Genomic DNA, 17,105 nt, shown 5'->3' on the forward strand with positions numbered 1-17,105 from the left:
TCTCTCCAGTGCTCCCCCCCCCCTTCCTGAATTTTAAGTGGCCTTCTCAATGCCCACAGTTGTCAGTGGATCCTTTCTCAGGACTCTCTTCCAACTCCCATTAGTGATGCCCTGGTTTCTGACCCTTGTGACACTTACCAGCTGTGCAATATCATTATTAGGCACTTAGGACAAAGCTCTCTGTGTGGACAGTTACTTACATCTACCCCATGACCTCTACTTGTTCCAAGCCCAGGGTTCCTATGCATCTCTCTCTCTCTCCGTATCTTCACTGATGTGCACCTAGTTAGCCTCTCTGTTGATATCTAAGCTGCTAGCTGAAGGCAAAGACCCAAGCTGCCTTACCCATTAAGAAAACCCAACAGTATAAGATGTCTGAAGAAGGAACAAGGGCCTGTGATAAGTGCAGACAGCTTTGTTCAAATCATTACATGATGTTTACGGCTCTAGGAATTACAGACACAAAAAGACACAGAGCAGGTAAAGAACCATTTTTCCTCTGTGTGTGGGTGTGGGTGTGGGTATGTTACAGAAGGTACATGTATAAACCTGAGGTCAACCTTGGGTTTCGTTCCTATTGTTTTGATTTTTTGAGCCAATGTCTCCCCCTGGCCTGGAGGTCACCGAGGCTAACTGCATGCCTCCAGACTACCCTGCCCTTACATGCCCACCACACTGTCACAGAAGTGGCAGCCCCCATGAGAGGCTTTTTGTTTCCTTTCATTCTGGGGTGGGATTTAGGTCCTCCTGTTTATATATCAAGCACTTTCCCATGTGAGCTCTTTGCCTCTTCCGTATAATTCCCCTCCCCCTTGAATATTTATTTACATTTCAAATGCTTTCCCCTTTCCAGGTCTCCCCTTCAGAAGCCCCCTATCCTATCCTCCCTTCCCCTGCTCTCCCACCCACCCACTCCCGTCCTCCTGTCCTCCCACCCTCCCGTCCTCCCACCCTGGCATTCCCCTACACTGGGGAATGGAACACCCTCAGACCCAAGGGCCTCTCCTCCCACTGATGTCCAACAAGGCCATCCTCTGCCACATATGCAGACGGAGCCATGTGAACTCTTTGGTTGGTGGTCCAGTCCCCAGAAGCTCCTGGCCTGGCCTGTTGACAATGTTGCTCCTTCCTTGGGGCTGCCAACCACCTCAGTTCCTTCAGTCCCTTCTCCAACTCCTCCATCGGGGACTCCTGAGCTCAGTCTAATGGTTGACTGCGAGCATCTGCTCTGTATTTGTCAGGCTCTGGCAGAGTCTCTCAGGAGACAGCCATATCAGGCTCCCATCAGCAAGCACTTCCCGGCACTGACACGTCCACACTTTGGTCTTCCTCCTCCTTCTTAGGCTTCATATGGTCTGTGAATTGAATCTTGGGTATTCTGAACTTTTAGACTATTATCCACTTAACCATGAGTACATACCGTGTTTGTTCCTTTGTGACTGAGTCACCTCACTCAGGATGATATTCTCAAGTTCCATCCATTTGCCTGCGATTTTCATGAAGTCGTTTTTAATAGCTGAGTAGTATTCCATTGTGTAAATGTACCACATTTTCTGTATCCATTCGTCTGTGGAAGGACATCTGAGTTCTTTCCAGCTTCTGGCTATTATAAATAAGGCTGCTATGAACATAGTGGATAATGTGTCCTTATTACAAGTTGGAACATCTTCTGGGGTATAGCTGGGTGCTCAGGTAGTAAGTACTATGTCCAGTTTTCTGAGGAACCACCAGGCTGATTTCCAGAGTGGTTGTACCAGCTTGCAATCCCACCAGCAATGGAGGAGTGTTCCTCTTTCTCCACATCTTTGCCAGCATCTGCTGTCACCTGAGTTTTTTCATCTTAGCCATTCTGACTGGTGTGAGGTGGAATTTCATTTCGGTTTTGATCTGCATTTCCCTGATGACTAAGGATGTTGAACATTTCTTTAGGTGTTTCTCAGCCCTTCAAGTTTCCTCAGTTGAGAATTCTGTTTAGCTCTGTTCTCCATTTTTAATAGGGTTATTTGATTCTCTGGAGTCTAACTTCTTAAGTTCTTTGTATATATTGGATATTAGTCCCCTATTGGATGTAGGATTGATTGGTAAAGATCTTTTCCCAATCTGTTGGTTGCCGTTTTGTCCTATTGACGGTGTTCTTTGCCTTACAGAAGCTTTGCAATTTTATGAGGTCCCATTTGTCTATTGTTGATCTTAGAGCATAAGTCATTGGTGTCTGTACAGGAATTTTTTCCCCTGTGCTCGAGGCTTTTCCCCACTTTCTCTTCTATTAGATTCAGTGTATCTGGTTTTATGTGGAGCTCCTTGATCCACTTGGACTTGAGCTTTGTACAGGGAGATAAGAATGGATTGATTTGCATTCTTCTACATGCTAACCATCAGTTGAACCAGCACCATTTGTTGAAAAGGCTATCTTTTTTCCACTGGATGGTTTTAGCTTCTTTGTCAAAGATCAAGTGACCGTAGGTGTGTGGGTTCATTTCTGGGTCTTCAATTCTATCCCATTGATCTACCTGTCTGTCACTGTACCAATACCATGCAGGTTTTTAATCACTATTGCTCTGTAGTACAGCTTGACGTCAGGGATGGTGATTCCCCGAGAAGTTCTTTTATTGTTGAGAATAGTTTTCGCTATCATGGGTTTTTTATTATTCCAAATGAGTTTGAGACTTGCTGTTTCTAACTCTATGAAGGATTGAGTTGGAATTTTGATGGGGACTGCACTGAATCGATAGATTGCTTTCAGCAAGATAGCCAGTCCATGAGCATGGGAGATCTTTTCATCTTCTGAGGTCTTCTTCGATGTCTTTCTTCGGAGACTTGAAGCTCTTGTCATACAGATCTTTCACTTGTTTGGTTAGAGTCACACCAAGATACTTTATATTGTTTGTGACTATTGTGAAGGGTGCCGTTTCCCTGATTTCTTCCTCAGCCTGTTTATCCTTTGAATAGAGGAAGGCCACTGACTTGTTTGTGCATATTTTTAAGAATGAAAAGTCTTCCTGTGTTCCCCTGTGGGTCTCAACCCACACACAGGTCACATATCAGATATCCTGCATATCAGATATTTACATCACTACTCATAACAGTCGAAAATTTACAGTAGCAATGAAATGACTTTATGGTTGGGGGTCACCACAACATGAGGAACTGTGTAAAAGTGTCGCAGCATCGGGAAGGTTGAGGACGGCTGTCTTAGCCAATCACTGATCGGGAGAACATGATTTCCTTACACCAAGCATCAGGGATAGACTGCCCAATGGGCAGAGCCAGTAAACAACACAACAACACATGTCCCGTGTGTTAAAGAGGTTTTGTCTCGTGTCTATGCCTCCCTCAGGTCAGATTCAAAATAATATTCTTTTCAGTTCTATTTTTGTGTGTATGAGTGTTTTGCCTGCACATGTCTGTTCACAGTGTACTTGCTTAGTGCCTGAGAACTCCAAAAGAGGGCATCAGGCTCCCTGGAACAGGAGTTGTAGACAGCTGTCAGCTTTCACGTAGGTACTAGGAATTGAATCCAGGCCCTCCAGTGGAGCAGCCAGTGCTATTAACCAATGAGCCATCTCTCCGACCCCATAAAAAGGAGAATTTTAAGATTCAATTGTCTCATACTTTGAATAACAATGCTCACTAGTGAAGTGTTGTTAAGAGACTCAGGAAAGCTCTAAATGGGACGTGCACATCACACGCTCTCTGTCTCTGTAGCTCACAAATCATTGTGAATAAAGATTTAAGACCCAGAAGCAATGGACGAAGACAACAGGGAATCAGTGCCTTCTGGACACAGCCAGGCACCTGTGCACACAAACTCACAGCAGTTATGAAGGCATACACCATCCCGTGTGAGCCCCAGCCGGACCAAACCCCAACCTGGAGTGGGGAGGGGGAGAGATCCCTAAGCCAAGGAGAGATCTGTAATTTGTTAGCTGCCGTGAGAGGGCCAGTTTCCTTTAAAGGAGTTGCTCCTGGTAAATTAGCCACACTTCAGTGGAAGACCACACATCCAAGAGTATATGGGCATCCCAAACTGGACTTGATGGGTGGGGTGGGGGATAAGTAAGATCAAAATGCGCTGAAAGAGAGGCCTCAGCAACTTACCACGAGCTTCCCGACCACCATGATCAGCACAAAGACGATGACACACAGCGGGGAGCCTTCCATCTCCTGCATGCATTCCCACATGTTCTCGATCCACTCCCCACAGAGGATGCGGAACACCACCAGGAAGGAATGGTAGAAATCACCCATGTGCCAGCGCCGGAGGGACTCCGGAGAGGTGGAGCAAGTCTTGTTAAACTTGGCACCAAAGAGCCGCATGCCAACCACGGAAAAGATGAAGACCACGATCGTTAGGACCACAGTCAGGTTTCCGAGCGCACCCACGGAGTGGCCGATGATCTTAATGAGAGTGTTTAATGTGGGCCAGGATTTGGCTAACTTGAAGACCCTCAGCTGTGAAAACGGGGAACAAACCAAAGGGAAGTTAAGCTCACGTCTGCATTGAGCTGGTGTAGAAGGCAAATTGCATCCCTCAACCCCAGTGCTTGGGACTTTCAAAACCTGCCACACCCACCTGCGGCATAGTCACCAGCTTCTGGTCTCAAGTACTGCTTTTTAATTTAATTTTTTTTTTCATTTTTAAAGTTTTATGTATATTGGTCATTTGCCTGCAAGAGTAGGACATCTGCGCAGTAATGGAGGAGGGCAGCAGTGGGAGTCAGATCCCTGGTACTGAAGTTACAGGTAGCTGTGAGCCACCATATGGGTGCTGGGAAATGAACCTGGTCCTAACTGCTAGGCCATTACTCCAGCTCCTATTTAAATCTTTTTAAAATCATATTTATCCATTTATTTGTGGAAAGAGAGAGACACACACATGGTGGTTATCCTAGTTGGCCTCAGCTGTTATTGAAGGGTTGTCCAGGTCAGATCGGACTGTGAGGGACTGTCTTGGTGGATGAGTCCATGGTAGACAGCATCACCCCTACACAGCTTGTGCTGTGTAAGAGAACTGGATGAAACAGGCCTGTGAGCGAGACATACAGTGAGCCAGTAAGCAGGCTCCATCTCTCCATGGCTTCTGCTCTGATTCCTTTGGTGTGAGTGACACACACACGGTGAGGTCCTCCCCTGACTACCCTCGGTGACGGACGGACGACAGAAAAATAAGCCAAATCGTCCTTTTACTCATCTAGGTTACTCTGGGTCAGATTTTCTGTTTTATCACGTAAGCAGAATGAACCTGGAACTGCGGTCAAAACAAGAGATTTGTATACAAAGCACAACCTGCGGGAGTCGGTTCTCTCCTTCCACCATGTGGGTCCCAGGGATTAAACTGGGGTCATCAAAATTGGGAGCAAATATGCTACCCTAGCTGAGCAATCTCAGCAACCCTACATTTCTATTTTTAAATGGAAAACATCTTATTCTGGGGCTGGAAAGATGGCTCAGTAGTCATGAACACATGCTGCTCTTATAGAGAAAAGTTCTTGTAGAGATTTCCACACTGGGTGGCTGGTACCCAGGGGCTCCAATACTGACTTCTGGCTTCCCCAGGCACCTGCACACATGTGACACACAAGCACACGAATACACATATCCAAACACGCACACATGCATGCACACACACACACAGACACACTATTTTTATGAAATCTACCTAAACCAGCTGGGCTCGGTGGCACACATCTGTAATCCCAGGCCTTGGGAAGAAGATCGGGAATTTGAGGCCAACCTGGGCTACCTAGGGAGGTGAATGAATTCAAATTTTGTCCTGGAGTTAAGATGTGATGAATTAAGATTTGGTCCAAAATAGTTTTTGAACCTACTAAAGATTATTTTCTTTCTATTCAGGATGTTAGGTTACACGATGAAATAAGAAAGTGGGGCCAAGGGCCAGGTGTGGTGACACATTCCTGTAACCTCAGGACTGGGAGACACAGGCAAGTAGGATCAGAGCCAGCCTGGGCTAAGTAACAAGTGCCAGGCCAGCCTGGGCTACAAAGCAAAACTCTGGATAGGAGAGGGGGAGGGGGAGGGATGGGAAGGGGAGGGCAGGGAAGGGGAGGGAAGACAAGGGAGGGGAGGGAAAGGAAGAGGAAGGGAGGGGAGGAGGAAAGAATGAAATGTCACTCCCTGACCTGAGTTTGAGCTCCAGCAGGATCCTCAGGGTCAAAGAAAGCATCAATTCACACAAGATGTCCTTTGACCTCCACTCATGTAACACACACACACACACACACACACACACACACACGCACACGCACACGCACACGCACACGCACGCACACACATGCACGCACCCACACACGTGCACATGATAAAAGTAAATTTGAAACATAAAAAGGGGCCGGGCGTGGTGGCGGCGCACGCCTTTGATCCCAGCACTTGGGAGGCAGAGGCAGGCAGATTTCTGAGTTTGAGGCCAGCCTGGTCTACAAAGTGAGTTCAAGGACAGCCAGGGCTGTACAGATAAACCCTGTCTCGAAAAAAAGAAAGAAAGAAAGAAAGAAAAGAAAGCGCCTTACCACTCTGAGGGAAGCCAAGAAGGAGAGGTTTTTAGACAGTTTGTGGAAGAGCACGTCAGCGAGACTCACAAGGGCCACAATGCTGTCAAAGATGTTCCAGCCGTGCCGGAAGTAGTGGTAAGGGTCTAGCGCAATGATCTTGAGACACATTTCCGCTATGAAAATTCCAGTGAAAACCTGCAGTGGAACAAAGGACAAGCGGGAGCTAGCTTTGCTTTGGAGGTTCCTGCTTAAGGACGGTCTGAGGGACCCACAGTGCACGGTGCCTGAGGCCATCCTGTGCTCCAGGCACAGGATGCAGAGGCCCAGGCGGCTCACTACACTACCATAGCTGCAGCCACCAGGAGGCGCTAAAAGCCAGGTCGGCTGACTGTTGGGGCAGGGGCTGTGCCCCCAAGACCCAGATCTTTCCTCCAGCTACATTTCTGTTTTAAAGTGTTTTTATTGTTGACTTCTTACGTTATCGTACACGGCAATGTGTTGGATAACATTTTGACACATGCATGTCACATACTCTTCTTGATTGTCTTCCTCCCCTATGCCCTCTGCCCTGCTCCACTGCCCTCCCCCACTCCTCCTGATCTGTCTCACTAGCGCCCCCCTAAGAAGATACTTAAAACTGGAGCGGTTCCTTATTTTAATATTTAAAACTTATGTATTGCGTTTTCAGTTATAGAAATAGAACTGTAGAAGAAGATTGGATATTCTGGAAAGATTTTCAATCCATTTATCCATTAGCTAATTAGAGTAAAGCATCCACTGACTAATTGTTGTTTCTGATATATGAGAGACTCAATTCCCCATGAGGGGGGAAAAAACGCCTCCCACCGGAACCATGAAAGAGAGTGAGCGATCGTTCAAAGTTTGGCTTCCTCCTTATCTTAGGTTTCCCAGTTTAACGGAGACGCACTCAGTTTCATAAGAACCAGTGACATCCGAGTCCACCCATCCTCACTGTCTTTCGGGAACACCCACTCACATCTTCCAGGCCTGGCTCATCTTTCCTGAGAATTTACCTATATACCAAATCTACATTATTTTATGATACTCAGTGTCCCCAGAACAAAGGGCCATGGAGGTCATTACCCTGGGTCTCTGGAGACAGCTTTTTCTTAGAGGGATGGATGTTGTGAGACAGGGTCTCGTGTAGTCGAGGCTGGCACTGAACTTGCTCTGTGACTGAGGATAACTTTGAACTTCTGATCTTCCTGCCTCTACCTGCTGAGTGCTGGGGTCACACACATGCACCACCACGCCCGATTTATGTGGTGGTGCTGTGGACTGAACCCAAGGCTTCCTGCATACTACCAGCTGAGCTACATTCCAGCTCCTGTTTAGCATCTTCTCTAATATCCAGAACGTTACCTTTAGGATTTTCTACTATTGCATCTCCTACATGGATGGCTAAAGAGACCCTTAGAAGGCCCATGAGAAACCATAGATGTGACCTGTGCAGAACTCAGACCCCAACTCATCTTTTGCCTTTATTCCATTTAAGGAAACCAAGGTTTCAGTTTGGGTTAGGTGACCGAAAACGCTTGCACTTCAACAGAGTTATGTCTCGAAATTCTTTTATGCTTTACAAGAGCCCAAGATTACCCAGTTTCCTATTTTCAGTATGTCTTTTAAAGAGTTATCCATATTGTGGTGTTCCATGGCCAAGAAGACAGTATTGACGATGATGCAGATGGTGATGGCCAGCTCAGTGAAGGGGTCTGTCATGATAGTCTGCAGGACCTTCTTTATGCACAGCCACGGAGGGCTACATTCCCACACCAGGTACTTGGATGCCAAGTTTTTCCCACACGGGAAACAAGGCTCCTGGGATTTTTCTTGTTCTGGAAGAGAATGGAAGAATGATCAGGTGTTTGCTCTGAGTCAGCCTGGCTGCTCTCTGCCTATGTGCTTAACCTCTTCCTTCTTCCCCAGGGTTTTGTTTGTTTGTTTGTTTGTTTTGTGTGTGTGTGATACATGGATGATCAAGCAGGGCACTGACTTGAATAGCCAGGAAGTTTTTCCTGCCAAGCACACTGCAGAGGAAATGACCTCTGCGTGTAGCTAGCATGTGGCAAAGTCAAGTATATCAGATGTGATCCAGAGGCCAACACTGATTGGCTCTGAACCCATGAGAGCCACAGAGGTAAGCATAAGAGATGGAGGTAAGCTCTGCTTTCTAAGAGAGCCCGTGGTGGTGGCTGTAGCCATGGCCAATGGATCCCAGGGCTTGGGAGAAAAAGAGAAGGTCGGGTACAGGCAGGGACAGTTGAAGGTACTGTGAGGGTTAATGTCGATTTTCAATTTGGCAGGATCTAAAAATACCAGGGGACAAAAGAGGACAAATGTCTGGGCATGTCTGCGAGGGAATTCCTAGATTACTGGGGGTGGTAAGACCCACTCTAAATATAGAAGGCACCATTTCTCAGCCTGGAGTCTTGAATTGAATGACAAAAAGTGGGAACACCATCAACTCATATTCTCTCTCTCTCTCTCTCTCTCTCTCTCTCTCTCTCTCTCTCTCTCTCTCTCTCTCCTTCTTGACTGTAGTCACAGTGTGACCAGCTGCCTCTCATCCCTGCTTCCATGCCTTCCCCATCATGATGAAGTATACCCTCAAATTGTGAGCCCAGATAAACCCTTCCCCCTTTCTTCCTTCAGTTGCTCCTGTCAAGTTATTTTGTCACCGGGTGTTCTGTCAGTTACTTGAGCTCACACCCTTGGGTGCCTGTACCCCTGATTTGCTAGGTACCATTTCAGAGACTCCTGCAGGCCAAGAGAGGCCATGTAATAATTCAAATGTGCAGAAGACCCCATCTGCCTCCAGTGTTTCATGATCTTGAGTGTCTATACCTTTCCTGGGGCTCACTGCTGTCAACCAGGCCTAGCAGAGGGTCCTGGCTGGTCTATATGGTCTTCTTTGTCCCATGACAGATTCCTGGCTCTAACCTTGAGAAAAACTGCCACCTCCTGGTAAGGTCTTTTATGTCACCTTGTTGGCTATGTTATTAGACCTCCTGAGGCTAGCCAGCCAGCTGTGAGGTGCTATCTCTGTTCTCAGGCGGAAATCTCTTCCTACCTCTAGCCAACCCACACCCAGGGGCCCACTTCAGGGGAGTACACCTCTCAGGAAAGCCCATTTCAGTCAAACTACTCTGCTTGCGTGCTCCTGAGATATGGGGAGTCTGTCTTTGAAAGATAGCACAGTGGGGTGGTCCCAGGAAACTTCCTCTATGGAGGGCTTGGGGGGGGGGGGACGGGGACGACTGGAGATGAGAGAGATAAAGAAGCCACAGGAGTCAGCTTTCCCGGCAATGTGGAACTTACCCTGCATGGTGATGGTTAAGATACTGACGGCACTCAGCGCTCTCTGCCTATGGAGGGGGTCCACGTGCTCATCAAAGAGTTCTACGGGCAAGTTCTGGGATAGTCGTTTTGTTTGCTCAAGGAGTTGTGGCTGTAAGAGAAAAAGCATGGGGGACCTTCTAAAGGTGGGATTTGACACTCCCCGAATTTTATATGACTTTAAATGAAGATGAGGAGCACTTTATACGGAGAGGTCCGCAGCGTCATAATGGCGGATCAGGCATTCGGGTTTCCTTGCCCATGTGGAATAGGCCAGAGAAGTAGGGTTTGATCATTCATTATTCCTACACATGAGCATTTCTCGAGTCTGATCTACAGAAAGAAACTTTATATTTTATTCACTTTCAACAAAGGGCAAACAAGATACTCTCTACCCTAGTGATAAGGATAACTTTACTAGCAAGCATCCCCCATACCTCACTTCTGTCTATCCACAGACTCATGGTCCCACTCAGTATCTTTGCTGGGAGCCCTCACAAGCACCTCAACACTGATACATCCAAAATGAAACTGGCCATCTTTTCCACCCCTAATGCATGTCCTTTCTTGTCTCTACAAATCACCTATTCAATAAGCCACAAGCCCTACTCAACTCAACTGCCAGGCTTCACCTTCTGTGGGTAAGTTTGCCTCTCTTCATTGTTGTTCTTGGCTGTTTCCTATGGATTCAAACACTCCCTCCCAGGAGGTGAAGGGCATCTTCTGAGACTCAGAAAGCTAAGGACAGCCCCAAGATTTAAGAGGTTTGGAAAGCTAAACTATCCACAAGGCCCAGCCATGCAGTGTTAGAAATATTTCATATTTTGCATCTGTATGTGGTCCAGCACAGGAGTAGAGGTCAGAGGGCAACTTGAAAGGATGGGTCCTCTCCTTCTATCCCACCACAAGGATCTCAAGAGGTAAATTACGGTGGTCAGGTTTGGGAGTGCATTCCCTTAGCCCTGGGCCATTTCGCCAGGCTGCTTCCATGAGATTATAAAATTAGTAGACAGTTGCTGGGGAGAGCGGACTGGCTGACTACAGTTGTACACTGACTTCTGGAATACAGCTTCTTCGAGGCATCACCCACACTGGGGAGGGATTTTCAATGATACAGATGTCTTAGAGTCCCCCATGTGCCTATAAGAAACCCCAATAAAATTACTGACTTGCCAAGCTAGGTTTGGGTGAAATTCTTTCTTTGGTCTGTCATTGATGCCCTACCTGGGTGAAAAGATGTTTTATTCTCCCCAGGAAAAGTTACACATTGTTCCGGGCCCTCATGCAAGCTCTGCCACCTCTTATTTGGGTTACCGTGGCAACATCTTAATTGGTTTCTCTAGTCTCTCCTCCAACTCCCTCTCTTCAATGTGTTTAGCTCGTTGAAAAAGAAATTTTCAGCTTCAGACCGTGAGCTTTAAATCATTATAACTAGGCTCAAACACACCTTCATTAATCAAAATAGCAGCCATTACAATCAACATGTTTTTGCCAACAAGAGCTAAGTTTGTTTATCCCCATGGTGCACGAATCCCTGCTCCGGGGTTCCAGGGACTCTCGCAAAGCCTCCCCTGCGTCCTGCGGGTTGTGGAAGCCTTTTCCCTGCAAACGGATGTCAAGATGCTTGAAGACCTGATAGTAGGCTGGTAGGATCAGGTGAATGTAGGCAGAAGAGACAAAGTTTTGATGCCCTACTCGTTTAACTTTTGAAGGGTGGATTGTGTGATGTGGTCAGGAGTTGTGAAGAACCGGCCCTTGCTGTTGATCGATGCCAGGGGCAAGCGGTATGGTTTGGGCCACATGCACCTCCTCTACTGAGCATGCTCCCCGGATGCAATGATTTCGCTTCAGGAAACTAAAGAGGATCAGACGGGCAGCAGACCACCACGGAGCTCCCAGGACCTTTTCCTGGTGTAGGTTTGACTTATAAAAGTGATTTGCGATCAGTGGCTGTCGCATGAGACCCACTGCTCCTCGGATGTCGCAATCCAATAGAGAAATGGCCCGTCGTTGTTGTGGAGCATAAGGGTTCAAAACAGTGTGTTCTTCGGATTTTCAGCCAGCGCACGCATCCCCCGCTGCCGAGCTGCTCCAGATCTCCGGTGTGCTCCAAATCTCAAACGGCCTTGAGTGTTTATTTCGAGCCCACTGACCACTTCTCCTCAAGTTGGGAGAGGATGGGCTCTGATGATCGACAGCCTGTGATGGTGGCTGTCAATCAGCCACAGTTAACTCCGCATGGCTGGCCACTAAGCTCACCGTCTCCAAGGTCTTGCCTCCTCCTTTACAAGACTTGTTGAGCCGCCACTCCACTGTACAGTCACGGGGGGGGGGGGGGGGGGGGTGCTGGGCCGGTCACTGATGTTATGAGTCATCTCTGCTGCTTTATGACCCATTTTGAAATCAAATAAGAAATTTGTCCTAACTTTGTTTCCATAGTATAAGGCAGGGGTTCTCAACCTATGGGCCACTACCCCTTTGAGGGTCTAATGATTCTTTCACAAAGGTCGCCTAAGACCACCAGAAAACACAGATATTTACATTATGATTCCTAACAGTAGCAAAATTGCGGTTATGAAGTAGAAATGAAATGATTTTATGGTTGGAGGTCACCACAGCGTGGGGAACTGTATTAAAGAGTCGCAGCATTAGGCAGGTTGAGATATCACTGGCATAAGGTAAATATAAAATACACAGCAAGTAAAAACATTTAGCAAGAAAACCTAAGGCAGGAGATGAGCATTAAAGCCGGGCATCGAAGCAGATCTTGCTTGTTAAGGTCGTATCGCAAAGCGAGCAATAAAGGTCAACAGTGTAAAACCGCAGTTACTTTTGTATCAACCTACAGCCAAGGTTCTAAAAACACACAGCACCAGGTGAGCCTGGTGGTTCACGCCTTTAATCCCAGGACTCAGGAGACAAAGTCAGATGGATCTCTGTAAATTTGACACTAGCTTAGTCTACATAACAAGCTCCAAGACAGCCAGGGCCACACATGTGACCTCAGAGAAAGAAAGAGAGGGAGGGAGGGAAGGAGGGAGGGAGGGAGGGAGGGAGGGAGGGAGGGAGGGAGGGAGGGAAGAAGGAAGGGAAAGGGAGAAAAGGGAGGGAGGGGAAGGTGTAGAAGGAAGTCGGGGAGGGAAGAGGAGGAAAGAAAGAAGGAAGGAAAGAAGAGAAAGAGAAAAATTAAATATTTTTTTAAAAAAATAGGTGTGGTGGTTCACACCTTTAATCCCAGTACTTTGGAGGCAGAGGTAGGGAAATCTCTATGAGTTTGAGGCTAGCCTGATCTACATAGCAAACTCTAGGACAGCCAGAGCTCCATAATAAGATCCTGTCTCAAACACACAAAAACTAAACCACACATCTCTTGCTTCAAACACTTCACATTTTCCCAGGTCTCCCCTCCGCATAGACTGAATGAACTCCTCGGCTTGCCTTTAAGACCTTTTGGGGTTGCTCCCATCTTACAAATATAGGCTCTTGCCAGCATCCCCCAACCACACACATACATGTACATGAACACACTCACATATTCACATGCACACATGCATGCACATACATGCACACACAGACAAATACACACAAACACACACATACAAACGCACGAACATACACACATGCATCCACACGCACACACTCATGTGCATACACATCCACACACATACTTTTTAATGGGCCATGTTCTCCTGCCCATCTTTGCTTCCAGACCCTGGTTGTGCAACACATGTTGCTCTCTGCACTGGCGACACCTGCTCTTCCTTTTGCCTGGTGAATCCCACTGGGCTTAGACACTACTTTGCTGGGGATCTTTTCTGATTTGCTGCTAACTCACTGCTGTTCCTCCAACTCCGGTCATTTCTAGGTTGGTTTGTACCAAAGAGATGCTGCTGGTTTGGTTGCCCTATCCCTATGTCCCAGGCCCTCACCTCAAGCACTTCCTCTATAGCCCCAGGCCCCTCTGTCCCGTTACCCGGCAAGTCAAAAACACAGCAAAATTATGATCATTGGTCCCTAGCAATCTGTAACCAATGATGGACTAAAATTTATATATCTATATATAGAAAGAGAAATAAGGCAGAGACAGAGAGACAGACAGACAGACAGACAGACAGACAGATAGACTCTAATAACCTAACTCCATGGGGTTCAGTCTCCAGCTAACTTGGGTGGCAGCAGCTCCACCGTGTGCTTTCTTCCTGACCACATAGCACACTCGACTCTCCCCCAGGAACGTCTGCTCGGGTAGCCTACCTGCACTCTGCTGGGGTAACCTGCATTCTGCTGGGGTAACCTGCACTCTGCTGGGGTAACCTGCACTCTGCTGGGGTAACCTGCACTCTGCTCCGGTAGCCTACCTGCCCTCTGTTGCCTTTGGCTTTGCTTCAGAGTGAGCCAACAGCCACGTTGTCCTTTCCAAATTGCCTGTGCCAAAGGACACACCCTTGCCTGCCTGTAGCTAATCTAAAAATGTTCCATTTGGCAGATCTCAGATCAGGTTCACTTGTTCTTGGCCCAGTCTGGCCTCAATAAGCATTGAATGACCACCACTGGTGGCCCAAATTCAGAATTCTCCTTTATAATATCTAAACTGATTTAGATATGTGATAAAAAAATAAAATGGAATTCAAGACTTCTCCTCCCATATAATGCCCGGCTCATCTTAAGCCTTCTCATCCTGGTCACTTAACTCCCACTGTGCCACAGCTTGAACGCCAGACATTTCTGCTGGGTCTCTGAGCCCGCTTCCTGTAACTGAGATATGGAGGCTTTCTGTCCCTGAGATTCCTTTGCCTGTGTCTTTTTTCCCTGAATAACAGTCATTTTTAAAAGAGTATTTATTTATTTATTTATTATGTACACCATATTCTGTCTGCATATATGCCTGGACACCAGAAGAGGGTGCCAGATCTCATTATAGCTGGTTGTGAGCCACCATGTGGTTCCTGGGAATTGAACTCAGGACCTCTGGAAGAGCAGCCAGTGCTCTTAACCACTGAGCCATCTCTCCAGCCCCATGCCTGTGTTTTTGATCCATCTTTGCTTCTGCCTCGACAAGCTTGGGTACTTTGGCTTGTATTTTAAGGCTTGTATTTTATTCTGTTCGCTGGCCTCAGTGTTATAGGTAATTGTATTATTAATAACTTGGTGTCTTCATGAGAGTTAAAAATCCTTGTTAAGCTTTTCAGGTTGTCTGCCTCCGTCTACAGATACACACACACACTAGTTGCAGATAATGTAGATCTCTGTGTTCAGTCTTACAGATGTCTTTTGAGCATAGATAACATTAGAAAATGGACACTTATTACCTTACTGAAAAGTGAGCTCTGGAGATGGGATTTGGCCTATCCACTTTAGATCCAAGCATGTTGTCTATGAGTTTTCTCCAAAGCCTCCTTTCATGACTCTGGGACAGGAAGAAGGACACCAACCACCAGCCAGCCCAGGGCAAAGACGTTTCGTTGTGTGCAGATAGGAGGAGAACCATTCCCAGTCAGGATTGCTATTATTAGCTTATGTATTTATATTTTTTCTTTTCAGTTTTTTTGAGGTTTCCCTGTGTTGCCCTGGTTGTCCTGGAACTCGCTCTATAGACCACGCTGGCCTCAAACTGGGAGACTCATCTGCATCTGCCTCCCAAGTTCTGGGATTTCTGTCAGCGAGAAAGAAGCAGAGATCAGTGCCCACGACCCACTGAAATCAGGTCACAAAAATGACCCTCGAGAGGCTCTAATGGGACATGGGACATCAACTCCTCCCTCTGTTTGCCACTGTGGGCATTGTTTGCAGGACTCAGAACTGAAACTGGCCTGAAGCCCTCCTTATGTAACCGGCGTCTCACACACTCACAGCCTAACACACTCCAGAACTACCTGGGCTCTTTGGCTGCTGCCAAGAGGAGACCTGACTGCTGCTGAGGGTGTGCTCCGTCCTCCATAAACTGCTTCCACACCAGCAAACCCAAACATGCTTGAGGGGAGGCACAGGAACCAGACAGGAAGTCAGCCACAAGCCTCCCTCTGCGTGGGCCGCTGGCTCCCTCCCACTCTGTCTCCTCCCGTTGATCTTGTCTTTCCTTATCATCCCATACTTGACTTTTTTACATTGCCTTTTAAATGTTTTACTCACTGATCTCTCCCACCAAACAAAATGTTTCACATAAGATTTCCCAGTGGCTCTCACCGGACCACAGCTCCATCTGTTCCTGATACATGTAGCAAAATACCTTTCAGATGCTGTGGAGAAACCCCAGCCCAGATACAATTCTTATGAGGAGTCCAGTGTTCTCCCTGGCTCCCTTCCTTCGATGCCCTGCCGCTCCCTGGTGCTTCTGTTGCTCACTTTGGTCCAGAAGTCCTGGTAGAGGGACTGACTGGTCACCATCACCCTGAGCCAATGTTGTACCCATTTCATCTCACCGGCTCACTCTGGTTCTCCCATCCCGACTCCTCCCACTCTGCCCACCTTCCCGGGCAATCTCTCAGTTTTTCTCTGTAACAAAATCAACTGTTTACAATCCCCTAAGGATTTTTTTTCTTTAGTGTTTCTCCAGAAATGCATGACAGCAATCACATGATCCGAGGACAGTCAGTCAAGTTAAGACTCCTGCTAAGTGACCAGAGGACACCCTCCTTAGGTCCCAGAACTAAGCCCCTTTAACAGTAACCCACCTCACCTCAAAACAGTTACAGAGTTGACATCCTGTTCCCTACTTCTTTTGACTCCCTCTCTCTTTATCTCTTTCTATGCCTTTTTTAAGGATTTGAGATGAGAGCGCACCTCCTTCCTGTGAGATCACAGATGACTTTGCCCAGCTTGTCAGTGAGCACAGAAAGAAATGTCTCACAAAATAATCTGCCTTACCTTGTGCAAACTATTTTAGGAAGGAGAGAGTGTGCAGGAAAGATACACAACTGACCCCTATGGCTGTAACAATTTCCTTATTCCCAAGCCCCCCAACTCACTCCTGCCCCTATAAAGAGTGGTAGCCAGCTTTGTTCCAGACAGACCCTTCAGTTTCCTGCAGAAGAAATGCTGCCCCTCACTGTGTGTGCTAATAAACACAGCCCTGTCTGAAGGTCAGACTCTGGTCTCTTTCTATCTTCCACCTCTCTAGGCTGCCTCAGAAATCTAATAACCAACAGGCTTGTGAGTTAAAGACCTTGTCCCCAGATGGTGGTCTTACTTGTGGGAGGTTATGAACCCTCTGGAGCATGGTGCTTAGCTGACTGACATAGG

At 47.1% G+C, this 17,105-nt stretch overlaps 1 protein-coding gene across 2 annotated transcripts in view; it reads right to left on the reverse strand.

Annotated features, from left to right (window-relative positions):
- Scn11a (sodium channel, voltage-gated, type XI, alpha) overlaps positions 1-17,105 on the reverse strand; it is a 71,694-nt gene that overhangs the window by 32,047 nt on the left and 22,542 nt on the right. For both annotated transcript variants that reach the window (NM_011887.3, XM_017313362.2), the window contains exons 12-15: positions 9,849-9,978; positions 8,127-8,365; positions 6,528-6,704; positions 4,099-4,452 (exon numbers count right to left, since the gene is read on the reverse strand). In NM_011887.3, the coding sequence (NP_036017.3) occupies positions 4,099-4,452; positions 6,528-6,704; positions 8,127-8,365; positions 9,849-9,978 (900 nt within the window). The remainder of the gene's footprint in view (positions 1-4,098; positions 4,453-6,527; positions 6,705-8,126; positions 8,366-9,848; positions 9,979-17,105) is intronic.

The sequence above is a fragment of the Mus musculus genome, chromosome 9, assembly GCF_000001635.26.
Source record: "Mus musculus strain C57BL/6J chromosome 9, GRCm38.p6 C57BL/6J".
In the NCBI taxonomy this organism is placed as follows: Eukaryota; Metazoa; Chordata; class Mammalia; order Rodentia; family Muridae; genus Mus; species Mus musculus.